A 16,157-nucleotide genomic window follows, 5' to 3' on the forward strand; every position below is an offset into this window, starting at 1 on the left:
TTACATTATTTATTGCATTCATACGTATTTATAATTATTATTTTGAAAAATAATTGCAAATTATTATTCAGACAATCGCATTGAAAGCAAAGTTTTAAAAAACAAATTTTAGATATATTTTTAAATTTAAATTATCATGCACGGCTGAGCTTGATTCTTATGAGTTATAATATCAGTCTACAAGTCGTCTATTTTTATCGACATAGACAAGCGATTTTTAAAAAAAACCCGAAAAAAAAAATTTATATTTTATATTCTATATTTTCTTTAATAAGATTTTTTTTTTTTTTAATTTTATTCATCGCTGATCTATGAGCAATATCAACGATTTATTATTTATTATTTTTTTTTTTTGCGGTGAGCTGCTTTCTCACATTGTTATTTTAGAAAAAAAAAATTCTTAAAATTAATGGAAGAATATTTTATATTAGCCAAAAAGATATTTAAATTCAGAGAATAAAGTGCCATTTAAAGAAAAAAAAAAATATAAAATACTGATCGGTTTTCGTTATACAAGAATGAGAATTATTTCCAACAAATTCTCTTTTTTTATATAATAAAAAAACATCAAATTTAAAATATTATTAATTAGTTAAAATAACAGTCTTAAAAAATATATTTACATAAAAAATATATTTATATTTTATATCTAGTGAGTGAATTATATTTTTTACTTTTTTAAATTTTAATATCAATAAATTATTATTTAAATAAATTGAGAATTTATTTGAGGCAAAAATTATTAATTAAATTTTCAAATGAGAAGGCAGTCCACCGCTTGGTTAACTTTATCTTCAAATTTAATTTTTTTTTTTTTCATTTTTTATTCTTTTTATTATTTTTTTTTTTTGTTTTTTTTTTTTTTGTCTTTTTATTTTTAACTAAATAATAATTGAACAGGTCACGTATAGTTACAGTCATGTCGTCACTTGTTTTAAATATCATTTTTTCATCCACCAAAAATTTTTTAAAATAATATTTTAATTATTAATTAACGGACGCCGACGAAATCCGCGATAATTAACTATATAATAAATTTCATTTTTTTTCTACTATACGGAAGAAAGAGAAATTAGTAAAATTATAAATTTTTTTTTTATACAATTAGTACGAAGAAACACGTGTTAGTTTATTCTCACTTTGGAAATAAATCATTGCACCTTTGGGGAAATTAAAAAAAAAATATATATATATCTATAATTACAATTAAAAATTGGTGTTTTATCTATTTTTTTTTCTCATCTTTTTACACTCATTCACACGCACTTGATAATTATAAATCCCCAATAATTTTTAAAACTAAATTAATAATTTTTAAATTGTTTTTTTTTGTGCGAATATTATTTATCCACTTGATGATTATTTAAGTACACTCAATGATGTGTGGTTGTGATGATTCAATGACACTTGGACGACCAACTGAGTTTTCTAAATTATGTAAAGTTGTTGAATGTGCACCATTGCGCCTTTCATAATTATCAATATGTTCAATTTCACATTCTTTTTGCATATTACCTGCTAAACAAAAAAAAATACAAAAATTATTATAAATAAATAGCTAATTATTGTGTTGTAAAAATGAATAATTTTTTTTGTTAACTTACCAACACTTGCTTCATTTCCAAACTCATAATAATTTGGTGAAGCAGCAGCAAGTGCAAGTTCATCTTCAATATTATTTGGTCGACAACTTGTTGTTTTCCAATGTGTTCTTAATCCACTTGCACTTATATATTTTTTATCACAACCTTGGCATGTGTATGGTCTCTCATTAGTATGAAGTCTTTTGTGCAATTTTAAATGTACAAATTGTGTAAATTTTGCTGGACATAAATCACAAGCATATGGTTTTTGTCCAGAATGTAAACGTAGATGAGTTTTTAAATTTGATGTTGAGCTAAATCTTTTTGTACATATTTCACATTGATGTGGTTTTTCACCTGTAAAAAATTTCGAAATTAAATAAACAATCTAAACAAGCTAACACTTATAACAATTAAAAATTAAAATTAATAAAATTTCTTACCAGTATGAACAAGATGATGTTTTTGTAAATGTGCAAGTTGTGTAAAACTTTTTGTACAAACATTACACTTGAATGGTCTTTCACCAGAGTGTGTTCTTAAATGTACTTTTAAATTAGATAATTGTCCAAATGTTTTACAACAAACATTACACTCATAATGCATTTTACCATCTTTTTTTTTTAATGGATATGGTAATGAACGATAGCCTCTTGAACCTTGTGAATTTGGACTTAATGAACCACTTTGTGAACAACCACGATCATCAGGTGACAATGAACTTGCTGGTGAATAACGATTAATATTTGTTGATGATGTTGAATGTATTGTTAAATTATTATGATGATTTAAATGTAAATTATGTGTACCATTAACAATATTTGTTTGGTTACAATCAATTTGCATTGTTGATGATGTTGGTAGCTGATGTGAATTTGTAATATCATGTCTTCTATTATCATTTCTTTCATAAATAATACTTGTTGATGGTGTTGGTGAATATGGAGCACAATTTATTGATAATGGTGCAATATTATGATGTAATGTACTATTTTGATGATAAATACTGTATTGATAATTTGTTGATGGTGATCTTATTGATGATATTGGTGATACACTTGTTGAATTATTATTACTATTACAATTTGTTGAATAATTATTACCAGTACTTGATTCAATATGTCCATTATTATTATTACTTGTTGTTGTTGTTGTTGTTGTACCATTTGTATACATTATTGTTGATGGACCAATTGTTGATGTTGCTGTATTTGGTAATATTGTTGTTGATGTTGTTATTGTTACTGGTGATGGACTTTTTAATTTACGTGATTTTAATAATGGTGATGTTGTCGTTGATGCTGATGATGATGATGATGTTGAATGAAGGCCACTTGTTGTCGATGTTAATACAGTACTTGAATGTATACTATTACTATTAATATTATTATTACTATTACTATTTTCATTAATTATATTATTATTACTATTGTTGCTATTATTATTATTATCATCATCATCATCATCATCATCTTCATCTTGATGATTATTATTACTATTTGATTTTGATATTGGTATTGTTGTTGATGTATGATTTGTTGAATTATATTGATGCAATAAATTACCACTACTTGAGTGTAAATTACCAGGACTTTGTTGCATTGTTGTTGATGAATGATTACTTGTTGAATTAACATGATGTGATGTGTTATTTGATGATGTACAATCACTTTGTATTTGTAAATTTGAACTTGAATCTGGACTACATGGTAATATATTTCCGTATCTGTGTGATTTTTTGTATGAATATGCCATTTCAGTTGGACTTGATGGTGGTGGTGGTGTTATTGAATTGTTTGTAACATTTATTGTTGATCCAACATTGTGCGTTTGTTGTAATATATTATTGTTGTTGTTGCTATTTTGATGCATACTTGTTACATTTGAATTGTTGTTGTTGTTGTTGTTGCTGTTGTTGTTGTTGTTGTTGGAGTCTGTTGAATTTCGCAATAATATATTTTCAAGTATTGAACTACTTGGACTTGTCATATATGGTGGTCTTATTGTTGCTGTTGTTGTTGTTATTGTATGTGAATTATTTTTACAATTATTATCTGTATCATAATATGATTTAATAATTTTATTATCATTTAATTCATCTTCACTTGATATTGATGTTGTTGATGTTGATATAACTGTTGTTTTTTGTTGTTGTAATTCTGGTGTTATTGAACGTTTTAATATATCATCTTTATCTTTTAATTCAATACCTTTTGTTGATGAAAAATTATTATATGTTTTTGTTATTTTAATTTTAACTTTTCTATATTCATTTTTAACAAGTACACTTTCTTGTTTTATTAATTCATTTTTATTATTTATAACAGATGTTTGATTATTTGAATTATTTATATTTATATTATTATTATTATTGCTATTATTTGAATTATTATTTTGTTGTATATTTGATGTACGTGTTGTTTTACTAAAATCAAGTACATAATTATTTTCTGAATCAGATTCACTGCTTTCTTCTGGTGGTGTTAGAATTTCATCATGATAACCATTTGAATGATAGCCTTCATCAGATCTAACTGAGCCTTCAGTTGGTGTCATTTGACAACGTCTTTCATATATTACTGATTCTTTTAATGGTATTGTTATGTCAACTGATGATACTATTTCAGCTGGTATCGTTGATTGTTGTACTTGTTGTCTAATACGTTGTAACATTAATTCACCAGTCAATGGATAATTTAGCCTTTCAGCAAATTCACGACAATACCAAACAAGAAGTTCTTGATTTGGTAATATTGGCTTTATTGTGTAAAAATATATTTCCATCTGTAAATTAATTTACAAACATAAATATGTCTTGTTATATTTTTTATTAGTTTTTTTTTTTTTTCATTCAACATACCTCATGTTGACCGGCAATTAAATTTTGTGATTCCGATGAATATGCTGGATTAACATATCTCATCCAATTTGATTTTTGCACATCATAGCCATCAATGTAATAAAATATTTCATTATTTCTATAAACCTGTTTTAATCAAAAAGAAGAGACAATTAATTTTTGTAAATTAAATTATGTATTATTTAATTATTGATAAATGTATTTTGAATAATTATCTTACCCTCCAGAAATATTTTCTATTTGCATCAACTGGTACAGAATCTTTGACATAAACTTGTCCAACAAGAGGACCAAATCTGGTACCTTTTGGTATATAATCAGTACTCCAAACGCCCAAAACCTAGATGATAATTGATAGTTAATTTACATTTCCCTAATTTAATGATGAAATAATAATTGAAATAAAATACTTACATCATTGAGAGCTTGTGATGGTTTTAGAACAAGATTTCTTGGTAATGATGCTTCAGCACGATTTGTCTCACCAGGTGATGTTGGTGCATCTGGTACTAAAAATGTTCTTGCAAGTTTATCTAATTCTTCTTCTCTCAATGTTGCTGGATCCCATTCACTAGACTCCATTTTTATTTTAATAACTATAAATGAAACAAAGAAATAACTAAATTATTGTTTGTTTTCAATAAAGATTAAAGTATTATTTAATTATTAAAATAAAAATTTATTAACATACTATTTATTGATAATTTAATAGTTAAATAAAATAACATTATAGAAAAAAATTTTTATTTATTCATTGATTTGTATTATATATATCTATATCGAGATGAAAATGAAACAGCGCGAAAGTGAAACCCGTCCACGCATTGATCGACTGCAAGCTGAAGATGCACGGGGTTGCAGAGGGGATGAAGGGTGGGAGTAACCGGTGGGTGTGGGTTTATGTCTATATGCAACCAACATAAATTCTATTGTTAAATAATTTTTATTTTTAAATTTAACATTGATTTTTATAAATTAAAAAATACTTATATTTTTAAAATTTGTTTTTCTTACTTTTTTTTTTTTTTCTATGGATTTTTTGTTTATAATTTTTAATCTTTTCCCTTTTTTTTTTAAATTGTATTTTAATTTTGTTGATAATTTATGTTATTCTTGAATTTTTTAATGACACTTTAACAGTCATTTTTGAAATATTTGATATGAAATAATTAATTATTTTATTTTTTAAATTATATTTTTTATTAAACATTTACGCTATTATTAGTAATTTTTGTTAATTGTTTTTAATTAATTTGGTATTGAGGTGTGCCTTTTTTACAATCGATTTTCAATGTTACGACACACGTTTTTTTTTTTTTAGTCGTTTTATCGATTATCAGAACAATAAAAGTCCCACACATCACAAAACGACGAAATTTATATTATTTCTATTTTGTATATAGAGCTTTAATTTAGATAGATAATAATATTTAAACTAGACACTTGTCCCAATTCACTTTCAATAGTCAATAAATTAAAAAAATTAAAAAAAAAAAAAAAAGTGCAAGTTGTTTTTACAAAGATCAACTCAACTCACAAATTTATTTTTAAAAAAAATGAAATAAATAACCACTATTGTTTTGCTTTTTTATAAATTAAAAATATATAACATCTAAATAATATTTTTAATTTTTATTCAATTATTTATCCGCATTATCACACACCCACAAAAAAAAAATAAAAAAATAATTTCAAATTTCACATTAAAATATTTTTAAAAATTGACTATTTTTAAAAAAATAATAACCACTAAAACAAACAATAAAATCACAAAATTTGAATAAAAAAATTTATAAAATATTATTTATCAAATCCACACAAATTAATTTCGAAAAAAAAAAATACAAAAACTATATTTCGAAATGCCAAAAACTTGTTGTATTGATTTGATGATGAAAAAAAAATTATTTTATTGCAAATTATTAAGCACAATGTTTATTATTAATTGTAAAAAGTTTACGATTAAAAAAATAAGAAACAACAAAAAGTATAAAATATTATTTAGTTTATTGCAATGTTGAGAGGGTTCGCGGGATGGCACAGTGTGTAACTCGGGTAGACCTGACCTAGCCCAACACAAGTCGGCTTGGCTCGTCTATATTCGCATTGGTTTATATGTTTTTTTACCCAAAGTCAATATCTGTTAAATATATATATGTTTTGTGCATGGGACAAACAGTAAAACTAAATGAAGAGACGACGTATATAAAATTTTGCGATGGTGGCGTTAGCTGTGTTTCAACATTCATACCAGACACGCTTATTTCTTGCTGCATTTTATATCTGCGCTGCGCTTTCAATCGACCCGATGTTGACGGCGCCCTCCAGCCTAGCCCCTCCCTTAAGCCCTCTTCATCATCAACCCTCAACTACCCCTTTTTTTTTATTAAACCCACACATTCTTGTATTGCATCACTAAAAGCTTTTTCATTAATCAAAATTTAATTTTTATCTCAGATTATTTTTTATATAGACATTCATTTCGAAATACATTTTTTTTAATTTCGAAATATTTCGAAATTATTAAAAGCCTTTTTCTTTTTTTTTTTTTTTTTTAATTCAAGACTAGCATGTTTTATTTCTACACCCTTTTTTTTATCTAAAATTAATAGTAATATAATTTATTTATTTATTTTTTTTATTAATTATTATTTTTATAAATTTAAACATTGTTAAATTTCATAATAAAATTATGAAGAAAAAAGAAAAATTATTATAATTGTCGGTTTAATTATTCAATCAATATAATTAATGAAATTAATGTTTAATATTTTTATCAATGAAATATAATAAATATCGAATATTTAAACTGACAATTCTGTCAGTCATAACTGAGTTTCGTACAAGTGAACGAACTAGCAAAGAATTTCCGCGTGAATCGACGACGACTACTAACCCAGATATTCGCAGGTCGTCGATCTCGCTACTTTTCTTAACTTCTCTCACAAACTTGTCAATATATAATATCAATAATAATTATCATTATACCATAAGCTAAATCCTCATTACAATGATAATTTTTACAATATAATTTTCATTAGAAAAATAAATCTCCACTACTTTTTTCATTAAAAACAAATTTGTTTTTCGCATTTGTTTATTTTTCTACAAAATCAAAGTCAAATATAATATTAAGTTCATTGACCTTCATGTTGTGTTAGAAAATTATTTTTTAATTATAAAAGTCGCATAACCTTCGTGTGTGTGCAGGAGGGGGGGAAGGGGGGGGGCTTTATATCAGGTAAATGTAAACCGGAAAAACGACGAGCAAGTGAATTAACTCCAAAGAGTTCGCGATTATTCTTTTTACCCCCCTTCCCCCCCCCCTCGATCTTTCTTTCTCTTTCTCTCTCTTTTATTTATATATTTATATATTTTTTTATTTTTTTGTTAACATATTTTGCCGTTCATTTCGCTTGCAACTTCTTGGCCAGTTTGTCGACTCGCGAAAAGAAGGTCTCTTACGGTCATTGTCCTACTTTTTGTTGTATATTTTACCCTGGTATATAACTATATATTTTTTTTTTTTATTTATTTATTATGCACATACAACTGGACATGGCCATGACACTTGTTTATTCCACCTTGAATTATATACATAATTTTGTTAATGATTTATTAAAATTAATTTTTATAAATTTTTGAAGATTTTTCATTAAATAATAGAAAATTATAGCGGAAAAAAAATATTTTCTATTGTTAATACAATAAGGTGATAGTGTAAATAATAAAAAAGTAATTAATTTAGTTGAAAATTTGAAACGAAAAATTATTGAAAGGAAAATATTGATATTTTTTTGAGAAAAAAAAAGTTTTAAAATATTTTATTTTTATGACTGCACACAAAATAAATATATTTATTTATTTAACATTATTATTTATTATTATTATTACCTTTTTTTTTTTCTATGTAGATAATTTATTTAAACTCGGGTCTTGTAATGCGAACCGTTATACCAAGAGTACCGTTTTACACCACGGGGAAAGGGAAACAAGAAAGGTGAAGATAAACGCAAGAGAAGATTTTTTTTTTTATAAATATATTTCTTCTTTCTTTTTAATTTATTTTCTTTTTCCATCAAAACAAAACGTCTGGCTGTTTTTTTTTATTCATTTATTTTTTCCACATTGTTCTTTGGGACTTTTTTTTTTTTCATTGTTATTATCCGGATGGGGCCATCAGCCAAAAAAAAAAAGTAAAACCGAATTCATTTTCGGTATCGTAAGACCGCGTCGAAACTCCAAAAAAAAAAAAATAATATAATAAAAATTAAGCATCAGAAAAAAGCTTGTGGAAATGAGAAATTAGTTGTATTTTTTTTTTGTGAATTTAAATAATTTGATTGATGATGAGCAGGATAATTGGTATCAAATTTTGTAACAGACAAATTTGATTGTCCTTGAGACACCTGTGTTTATGTAAAAAATAACAAAAAGAAATTTAAAAAGAATGAAAGAAGATAAAAAAAAAAAAAGAGTATAACAAATAAAAAAAAATTGGCATTACGCAATGGAGCGAGTCGAATTTTGTTGGGTTCAAGGTGGCGAGTTTGTGGTTATTTCGAAGGTAAGGACCTCGAATTTTAGCGAAACTCATGTTGCCATATGGTGGGAGTGGTGATATAGCAAGCGAAAGAAAAAAAAGGTTCAATGAACTCAACGACAGATTGCCATGAAGGATAAACATATCTATCTCTTTTATATTATTTTTTAAATAATAATAATTTTATTATTTTAAATGTTTAAGGTGAAAGGGAACGACCCTGAAACCATAAGGTACATAGTATTTTTTATATATCTCCATTTCTTTACTCTTCATTTTTTATATAAATTTTTTTTTTTTTTTTTTTTCGCAGTCAAAATCAGCAGGAGGCAAATTTTTAAAACATTCAATTTTTTTTCCGGTTTTCAAGGATAATGCCCGGCCATTGAACCCCAAAATACATATGAAAAAAAAAATTAAATTATACAAGAATAAAAAAAAAACCACTGAATGATTGAACGAATTAAAAAAAAACAAAAAAAAATTAAAAAATTGCGAAACAAGTAGTTTGAGTCAACGGCCAGTCAGACATATCTATTCACAAAAAAAAATTGATATGCCTATTTAAAAAAAAAAAAACCATATACATAATTAATAAATATAATAAAAAAATTAATAGTTAAAGACAGTTATGATTTTTTTTGAGAATAATTAAGTAGTATAAGTCATTCTTGCGAAAGCTTTGGTTCAAAAAAAAAATAAATAAATAAAATAGTAGTGTACATAGACAGAGAATACAATACATATTAAGCGTAAATAAATAAATATATAAATAAATAAATAGAAAATGAATAAAAAGTCTGTGAAAAAAAAAAAAAAAAAAAAAATAGTTGTATGGGTGTATGTGCGACAAGCGAAACAAGGCAATAGTAGTTTCGCTAAAGCGCAAGGTAAATGTACAATATGAGGTCTTTGAACTCACGGCACTGTTGGCGCTGCATAACCCATTTTGTAATAGCCCACTTTGTTTTAAAACCGGCACGCGGACTATCATCGGCAATATAGAAATAGCAATACGGATTACGGACCCAGATACCACAACACCAATCGTTCATTCGTTTTTTTAATTTTATTTATATTTATTATTTATACTTTTTATTTTTATTCTTCCAACGGGATAATCGACCTCCCACCAATATTCTTGCTTTTTTTTATCTTCTTTTTTTTTTTTTTAATCGCGAGACGCAATTTGGCGTAAAAGAAAACGAGACAACTGGGACATACACGTGCCAAGCTTCGATTTTATAAATTTAAAAAAAAAAATTGTTGTATTTTAAAATTATATTATTTAGGTGTTGCTTTTTTTTTCTGCAAAGAAATTTTTGTATTTTTTTTTTTATGGAAAAATTAAGATGAAGAAAAATAAATTGATGGTTGAGTTGACTGCTGGTGCATAGAATCGATAGCACACTTTCTAACCCAGTTTACTAAAAAATTTTAATATATAAATATTTTTTTTATTATCATGGTTTTTTTGTTTTTAGATAATTGGTAAATTTTATTTAGAGGAAAATTTTTAAGAGGGATTATTTTTTGTAATTGCAAAAGTGAATTAAATAATAAAATATTTTCAAAGTCATTTCCGTGTGTTGTTGCAACACAAGTTTAATCGAGAGAGGAGTGCCTTCAATGTCAATGTCAGTGTCGCCCTTTCACCTTATATAACAAACATATCTGTATTTTAACAAGTGTATGCAACGAAAATTATATTTTCAACGTTAAATTATCCAACAAAATTATTTAATAAATTTTAATTAATTAATGCATTTTTTTTTACATTTCCATTAACTATTTTTTCATTAAATTTTAATCAACTAAAAACAAAAATTAAATTTTATATTTCAAAAAAAATAAACAACTTTAATTACTTAAATTTAAAAAAAACAATTTTTTTTTTTTTTAATTACTTTATTTAAAGGGTTGTAAATTTTCATATTTTTCAATTAATTATTTTTTTTTTTTTTTCTGTAATTTATTTATTTATTTAAAAAATTTTTTCAAGTACTCTAAATTAATATTTTTAATTACTTAATATATTAAGGGTAGTAAAAAATTAATTTATCTTAAAAAATTAATGTAATATTAATTATTAAAAAAATTTTTAATAATAAAAAAAAAATTTATATCTTTTTTTGTCTTTGAGAGTGAAGGAATCTCACCGGTTGATGGTTAGCGTTGGCCGTGACTTTAACTCTTCATGAAGAGAGAGAAAGAGTGAAAAAATCATGATTTAAAAAGAGAAAGAAAAAAAAATATAATAAAAGAGTGAGAGAGAGAGAAAGAGAGAGGATCAGGCGGCACTCGCGGCGCAACGCGTCAATGTAGAACGGTCGTTGACTCGATGGCTCTCCATAGAAATACAGATATTAAAAAAAAAAAAAAAAAAAAAAATACACCACCAAGTCCAAGGAACTTGACTCCCAACAGTAACCATCAACAATTCCGTGTCTATGAGATCCTTTGATGGTCTCATCACCTCACGCATTATTATTTTCAAAACTAATTTCAAAAAAACAAAATTTACTCAATCATTTTTCGCACATGTTATTCATCAAGTGTTAAATAAAGATAAAAAAATAAATAAACAATTATCCTCAATGACACATGATATTTAAAAAAGCATCATAAAAAAAAATTATCTCCTTTTTTTTTCGTACAATGATGGTACCTCAAATGACACGTACAAAAATTTTTGCAAAATTTTTACTATGTAAAAAAATGAATAAATAAAAAAAGAGGAATTACGGTACTTTGGCACTATCACTGTGGGTGCATACTTGGCTAAATCTAGGTCTAGTTGGAATACAGAAAATTAAGTAGCAAAAACACATATTTAACTAGAAAAAAAAAAATAATAATAACATGCAGGAAGAGACACTGAAAGAAATAAATTACGAATTTACAGTTTTGACTTATTTGCATATTATTTATCAAGGGATTTATATAAATCAAAATCATATTGATTATTAAATTATTGCAAATAATCATAATGAAATTTGGAATTTAAAAAATGGTAAATTATTGAGGATATATATGAAAGCGTCGAGAGGTGGTTATTTATTTATTTTTTTTTTCTTTTTGAGTATATATTTTTTCCGTCATCCCGTTTAAACGAGACCGCATTTGCTGATCCTTTCGATTTGTGTCTTCGCTCTTATAAAAGTGCAATGACCGCTCCAATAAAATTATTACCTCCACTTGCCCCCACTCTAATTGACCGACTCAACCCTCTTTGGCCTCCTCTCACATTCTCTCCCTACCTTATTACATATTTACATTGAAAATTTATATTTCTTTCTTTTTTTTTTTTTTCCAATTTTTTTTCCTTTGCCATTCGAGTGCCGTTATGTCACACTTGTTTCATCTGCGTCATTACTTTGATTTTTTATTTTCAAATTTTTATTTAAAGCTTTTTGAATTTTAAAATATAAATGAATTTTTTATTGCCTTTTTTTATTTTATTTATATCCTCTTTTGTATAAATTATTTTTAAAAGATTTTTATTTTTTTTGAGGGGAGAGGTCCTTGAAACCTTGTTGGGTTTTTCATAGTCGTTTTTTTTTTTTTTTTTATGGCTCCTCACTTCTTCGAATATGTATTTGTTAGATTTTTATATTTTTATTTTTCTTGTTTGATTTTTTATCCTCTGAAGACCCTTTCGTTTGTTCGAGAGTGAATTTAAATCGTAACCAGAAATTATCTATTTAAAAAAAAAAAACCTTATTGTATTTTTTTTTTATTCTTTCCTCTTTTTTATGGTTTTTTTTTTTTATCACCGACAAAATCCCGTTGGTGAAACATCAGGGCATAGAACTCTGTCGACGACTAAGAAGTTCCGTTTTATTTTGCAGATACTCTCTCCCCTATATATATTATTTAAACTTCCTTTCTATATTTCTCTCGTAATAATATTACATTATCTCAAACTTCATGTTCCACCCTTGATATATCATATTAAATACGTGGCACAAAAAAAAATAACTGTATAAAGCTTGCAAATCATTTGCTAAATAATTCGTCATAAAAATTTATCATTAAAAAATTGTTCCAGCTTTTAATTTTATTTCAAATCATTAGTATCAATATTTCTACGATTATTTATCATCTTTACTTTCATTTATCATCATTTTTATAATTTAATTATTTACGAGTAGTATTTTTTAACACTATTATAGTACTAAGTACACTATGTAATACCATTTTAGTGCTATGTAATTTTATCAAAGTACTATTTCGAATTGTGTAGTACTAAATAGTGCTAGATAAACCATATAATGCCATATAATATTACTATACAGTATAATATAACAATACATAGTACTACATAGTACTACATAGTACTATGATCATCTTTAAAGAACATGTAATGTCATTTTAGTACTATATAACACTATTATAGTACTAAATAGTGTTTTTAGAACTATATAGTCCTAGAATATAAAACTGCATGACACTATACAGTGCTATATAGTTTTATTCAATGCTATTTTGTACTAAGTATATTGTATAGTGCTATGTAACACTCTATAATGCCATTTTAGTGCTATATAACTCTGTTATAGTACTATATAATGTTTTAATATAAAACTCTATGACATCTTGGGGTACTATACAGCATTACAGATAACCACACGTATTTTTTACTAGGATGAATTCAAATATAGACAAATTATTCATCAAAATAATTTGAAAATACATTTTTTTAATTTTTTATAAATATCTTTTGAAAAAATCAATTTTAAAAGCTCAAAAAAAATACATGTATGTGTGCACTCATGTTTCTTTATTGTCAATGCAATGATGTGATTTTATATTTATTTCGTTTGAAATATTTTTCTGTTTTATTTTCCAATTGAAGCAACGGTAGACCGTTATGTCATATTAGGAAATAAGGTAGTGCGTTTAACGGTGTATTTTTTTTTTTTGAATGTATTTACAGACATCAAAAGTGGTTCCTTCAAATTCTCTTATGTATATTACATTTATTCAATATCTATAGCCTAACTGTTTAACAGGTTTTTTTTTTTTGTCAATTTGGATAACTATATGAAGACTAAAATATATTTTAATAATTTTTTATTTCCTTCATTTTACATTAAAGTTATTAATTATTATTAAATTTATTAGTTGAAAATTTTATAAATTAATTAGATTATTATGTATTTAATTTTATTATGTAAATTATAATTTAATTAATTAATTTAATTTTTATTTGACAGAGAACATGGGAGAATAAAAAATAAACTTTTGCTAGATTTTTTTTTCTCTTTTTTTTTTTGCTTCTTTTGACATGACTATCAGTGTATAAAATATGCTAGAAATATATTTCGTAATTTATTTATCGTGACCTTCGTGTTACAAAATAAAAAAAAAAAAAAATTGAATAATAATAAATTTGGGGATTAGAGGACCTTGGTTATACAGACATGCATAAATTCGTAATGTCTGTATCATGTGAAGGACAAAGTTCGGCAATATATCTATTATAATATTTATTCAATTTTATTTTTTTATTTTTTACACAAGACATTGGTTGGATATTGCGAAATGCCAAATCTTGTATTCGCGTCCTGACACAACCTATTCCCGATTAGAAAATCTAACCATGGCCAAAGCCCCAAAATAAGACATAAAAATATCTATTAAAAAAAAAAAAAAAAGTTTTTAAATTAAAACTTGCTAAAAAATTCATCCTTGAAGCTTTCTAGCTTGTAAATTATATCATAAAAATAATTTTTAAATTTAAAATAAATACGAGCTTTTGCTTTTTTAAATTTCCAATGTAAAATTATAATTTTTCAAGTTAAATATGTCACGCGTATGGAAATAAAAAAATCAAGAATCTCCAGAATATTCCATCCGCAATTTTAAATAAACAATTTCAAAAAAAAAAAAAAATTATTAAATAAAAAATCTCACCTTAGCAATGTCTTCAATAAAAAAAAAAAACAAAAAAAATGAACAAGTTGTCAAAACAATCTCAAACAATTTGTCATCTCTTGGCCAAAAATTTATACTTCAATAATTTGTTGTATCCGAAATAAGTTGTTAAAATAAATGTACACAATTGTCAATTCACAAAATTCACTTAAAATTTAATTATTCAAAAAAAAAAGGTTCCAAAAATGATAACCACTTGTGTCACCTTTCCACAGAAAAAAAAAAAAACAATAAACAAACTTTTTCAATATAAAAATATTAAATTAAATTTAAAATATAAAAGCACCTTATTTTTAAAAAAATAACAAAATAATAATGTACTTTTTTTGAACAAACGGTTGTTTCGTACAAGCCGCGTGTATCTTTCGTACTGACGCGCTGGAAGGTGAGTATAGGTATAGGTGGATTGTTGAATAAACCACCAAGAAGGCAATCGTGAACGCCACTGGATGGCGGGATAGTCGGGACCAGCACCATCACCACTACCATCATCATCATTATCATCATTATAATCATCACAACAAATACAAGTTCAATATCATCATCATCATCATCATCATCCTAATAATAACAATATTAATAACAATCATATGAAATGCAATAATTTAATTTTTAAATCAATGCGAACATTGAATCAAAGCAAATCAACAAATACATGTACATAAAAAATACATATATATATAAAATATAAAGTAGAAGTGGAAGTTCCCTTCTCTCCTTTTTATTTAATTTTTTTATTCTCTCTTTTTCTCTCTTTTTTATTTCCATTTCTGTTGAAAAAAGCCTTTGCCTTTCATTCGTTTCTTATCCTCTTCTTTTCTTTCTTATTTTTTTATTAATTTAATTTTTTTTTTTTTTTTCATCCAGGTATTATTTTTTTTCCTCTTTACATCGACTCTATAAACACCTGTGTATTTTTGTATTTATGTTTCGTCTAATAATTATTTTTTATGTAATAATTATTTTAGATTTTTATTAAAATATTTTTTTTAAATTGTCAAAAGTGGTTTTTTATTGTAGATTTTTTATTTTTTGCTGTTGGGATATTTCTTGTTGTACTCCCACTGAATTTTATTTATCTTTTTTGTATTAATCCCCCTTGCGTATTTTATGAGGGTTGTAGGAGGGGACGAGGACCCACGTTCTAACCGGGAACACAACGGTACTTGTGACTATTTCCATCTCACTCAAACATCACTGGTTACTGACCTCCGAAAATCTTTTATACACT

At 25.3% G+C, this 16,157-nt stretch overlaps 1 protein-coding gene across 4 annotated transcripts; it reads right to left on the reverse strand.

Annotated features, from left to right (window-relative positions):
- Positions 1-140: 140 nt before the first annotated feature.
- On the reverse strand, positions 141-15,352 carry LOC122848195 (GATA zinc finger domain-containing protein 14). Of its 4 annotated transcripts, none has more exons than XM_044146103.1 (7): positions 14,906-15,352; positions 4,858-5,039; positions 4,664-4,783; positions 4,444-4,569; positions 2,027-4,367; positions 1,605-1,940; positions 141-1,518 (listed from the first exon to the last, which is right to left on the reverse strand). In XM_044146103.1, exons 2-7 carry the CDS (start codon positions 5,023-5,025, stop codon positions 1,364-1,366), a joined length of 3,246 nt encoding a protein of 1,081 aa, XP_044002038.1. In that variant the 5' UTR covers positions 5,026-5,039; positions 14,906-15,352; the 3' UTR covers positions 141-1,363. The 4 variants fall into 4 exon arrangements, with proteins under 4 accessions (XP_044002038.1, XP_044002037.1, XP_044002036.1 ...); XM_044146102.1 differs by lacking the exon at positions 14,906-15,352 and adding an exon at positions 6,695-6,752; XM_044146101.1 differs by lacking the exon at positions 14,906-15,352 and adding an exon at positions 5,135-5,176 and having other exon boundaries at positions 141-1,515.
- Between the last annotated feature and the right edge of the window lie 805 nt (positions 15,353-16,157).

Source organism: Aphidius gifuensis, linkage group LG2 (genome assembly GCF_014905175.1).
Source record: "Aphidius gifuensis isolate YNYX2018 linkage group LG2, ASM1490517v1, whole genome shotgun sequence".
NCBI lineage: Eukaryota > Metazoa > Arthropoda > Insecta > Hymenoptera > Braconidae > Aphidius > Aphidius gifuensis.

What these genes read in the sequence shown, in the direction of transcription:
- LOC122848195 (XM_044146100.1), bottom strand. Translation starts at nt 5,171, where the DNA reads ATGTTATTTTATTTAACTATTAAATTATCAATAAATA. An exon ending in ATAGAAAATATTTCTGGAGG is followed by an intron (nt 4,570 to 4,663) that starts GTAAGATAATTA and finishes TGATTAAAACAG; the next exon opens with GTTTATAGAAATAATGAAAT. An exon ending in TAATTGCCGGTCAACATGAG is followed by an intron (nt 4,368 to 4,443) that starts GTATGTTGAATG and finishes ATTAATTTACAG; the next exon opens with ATGGAAATATATTTTTACAC.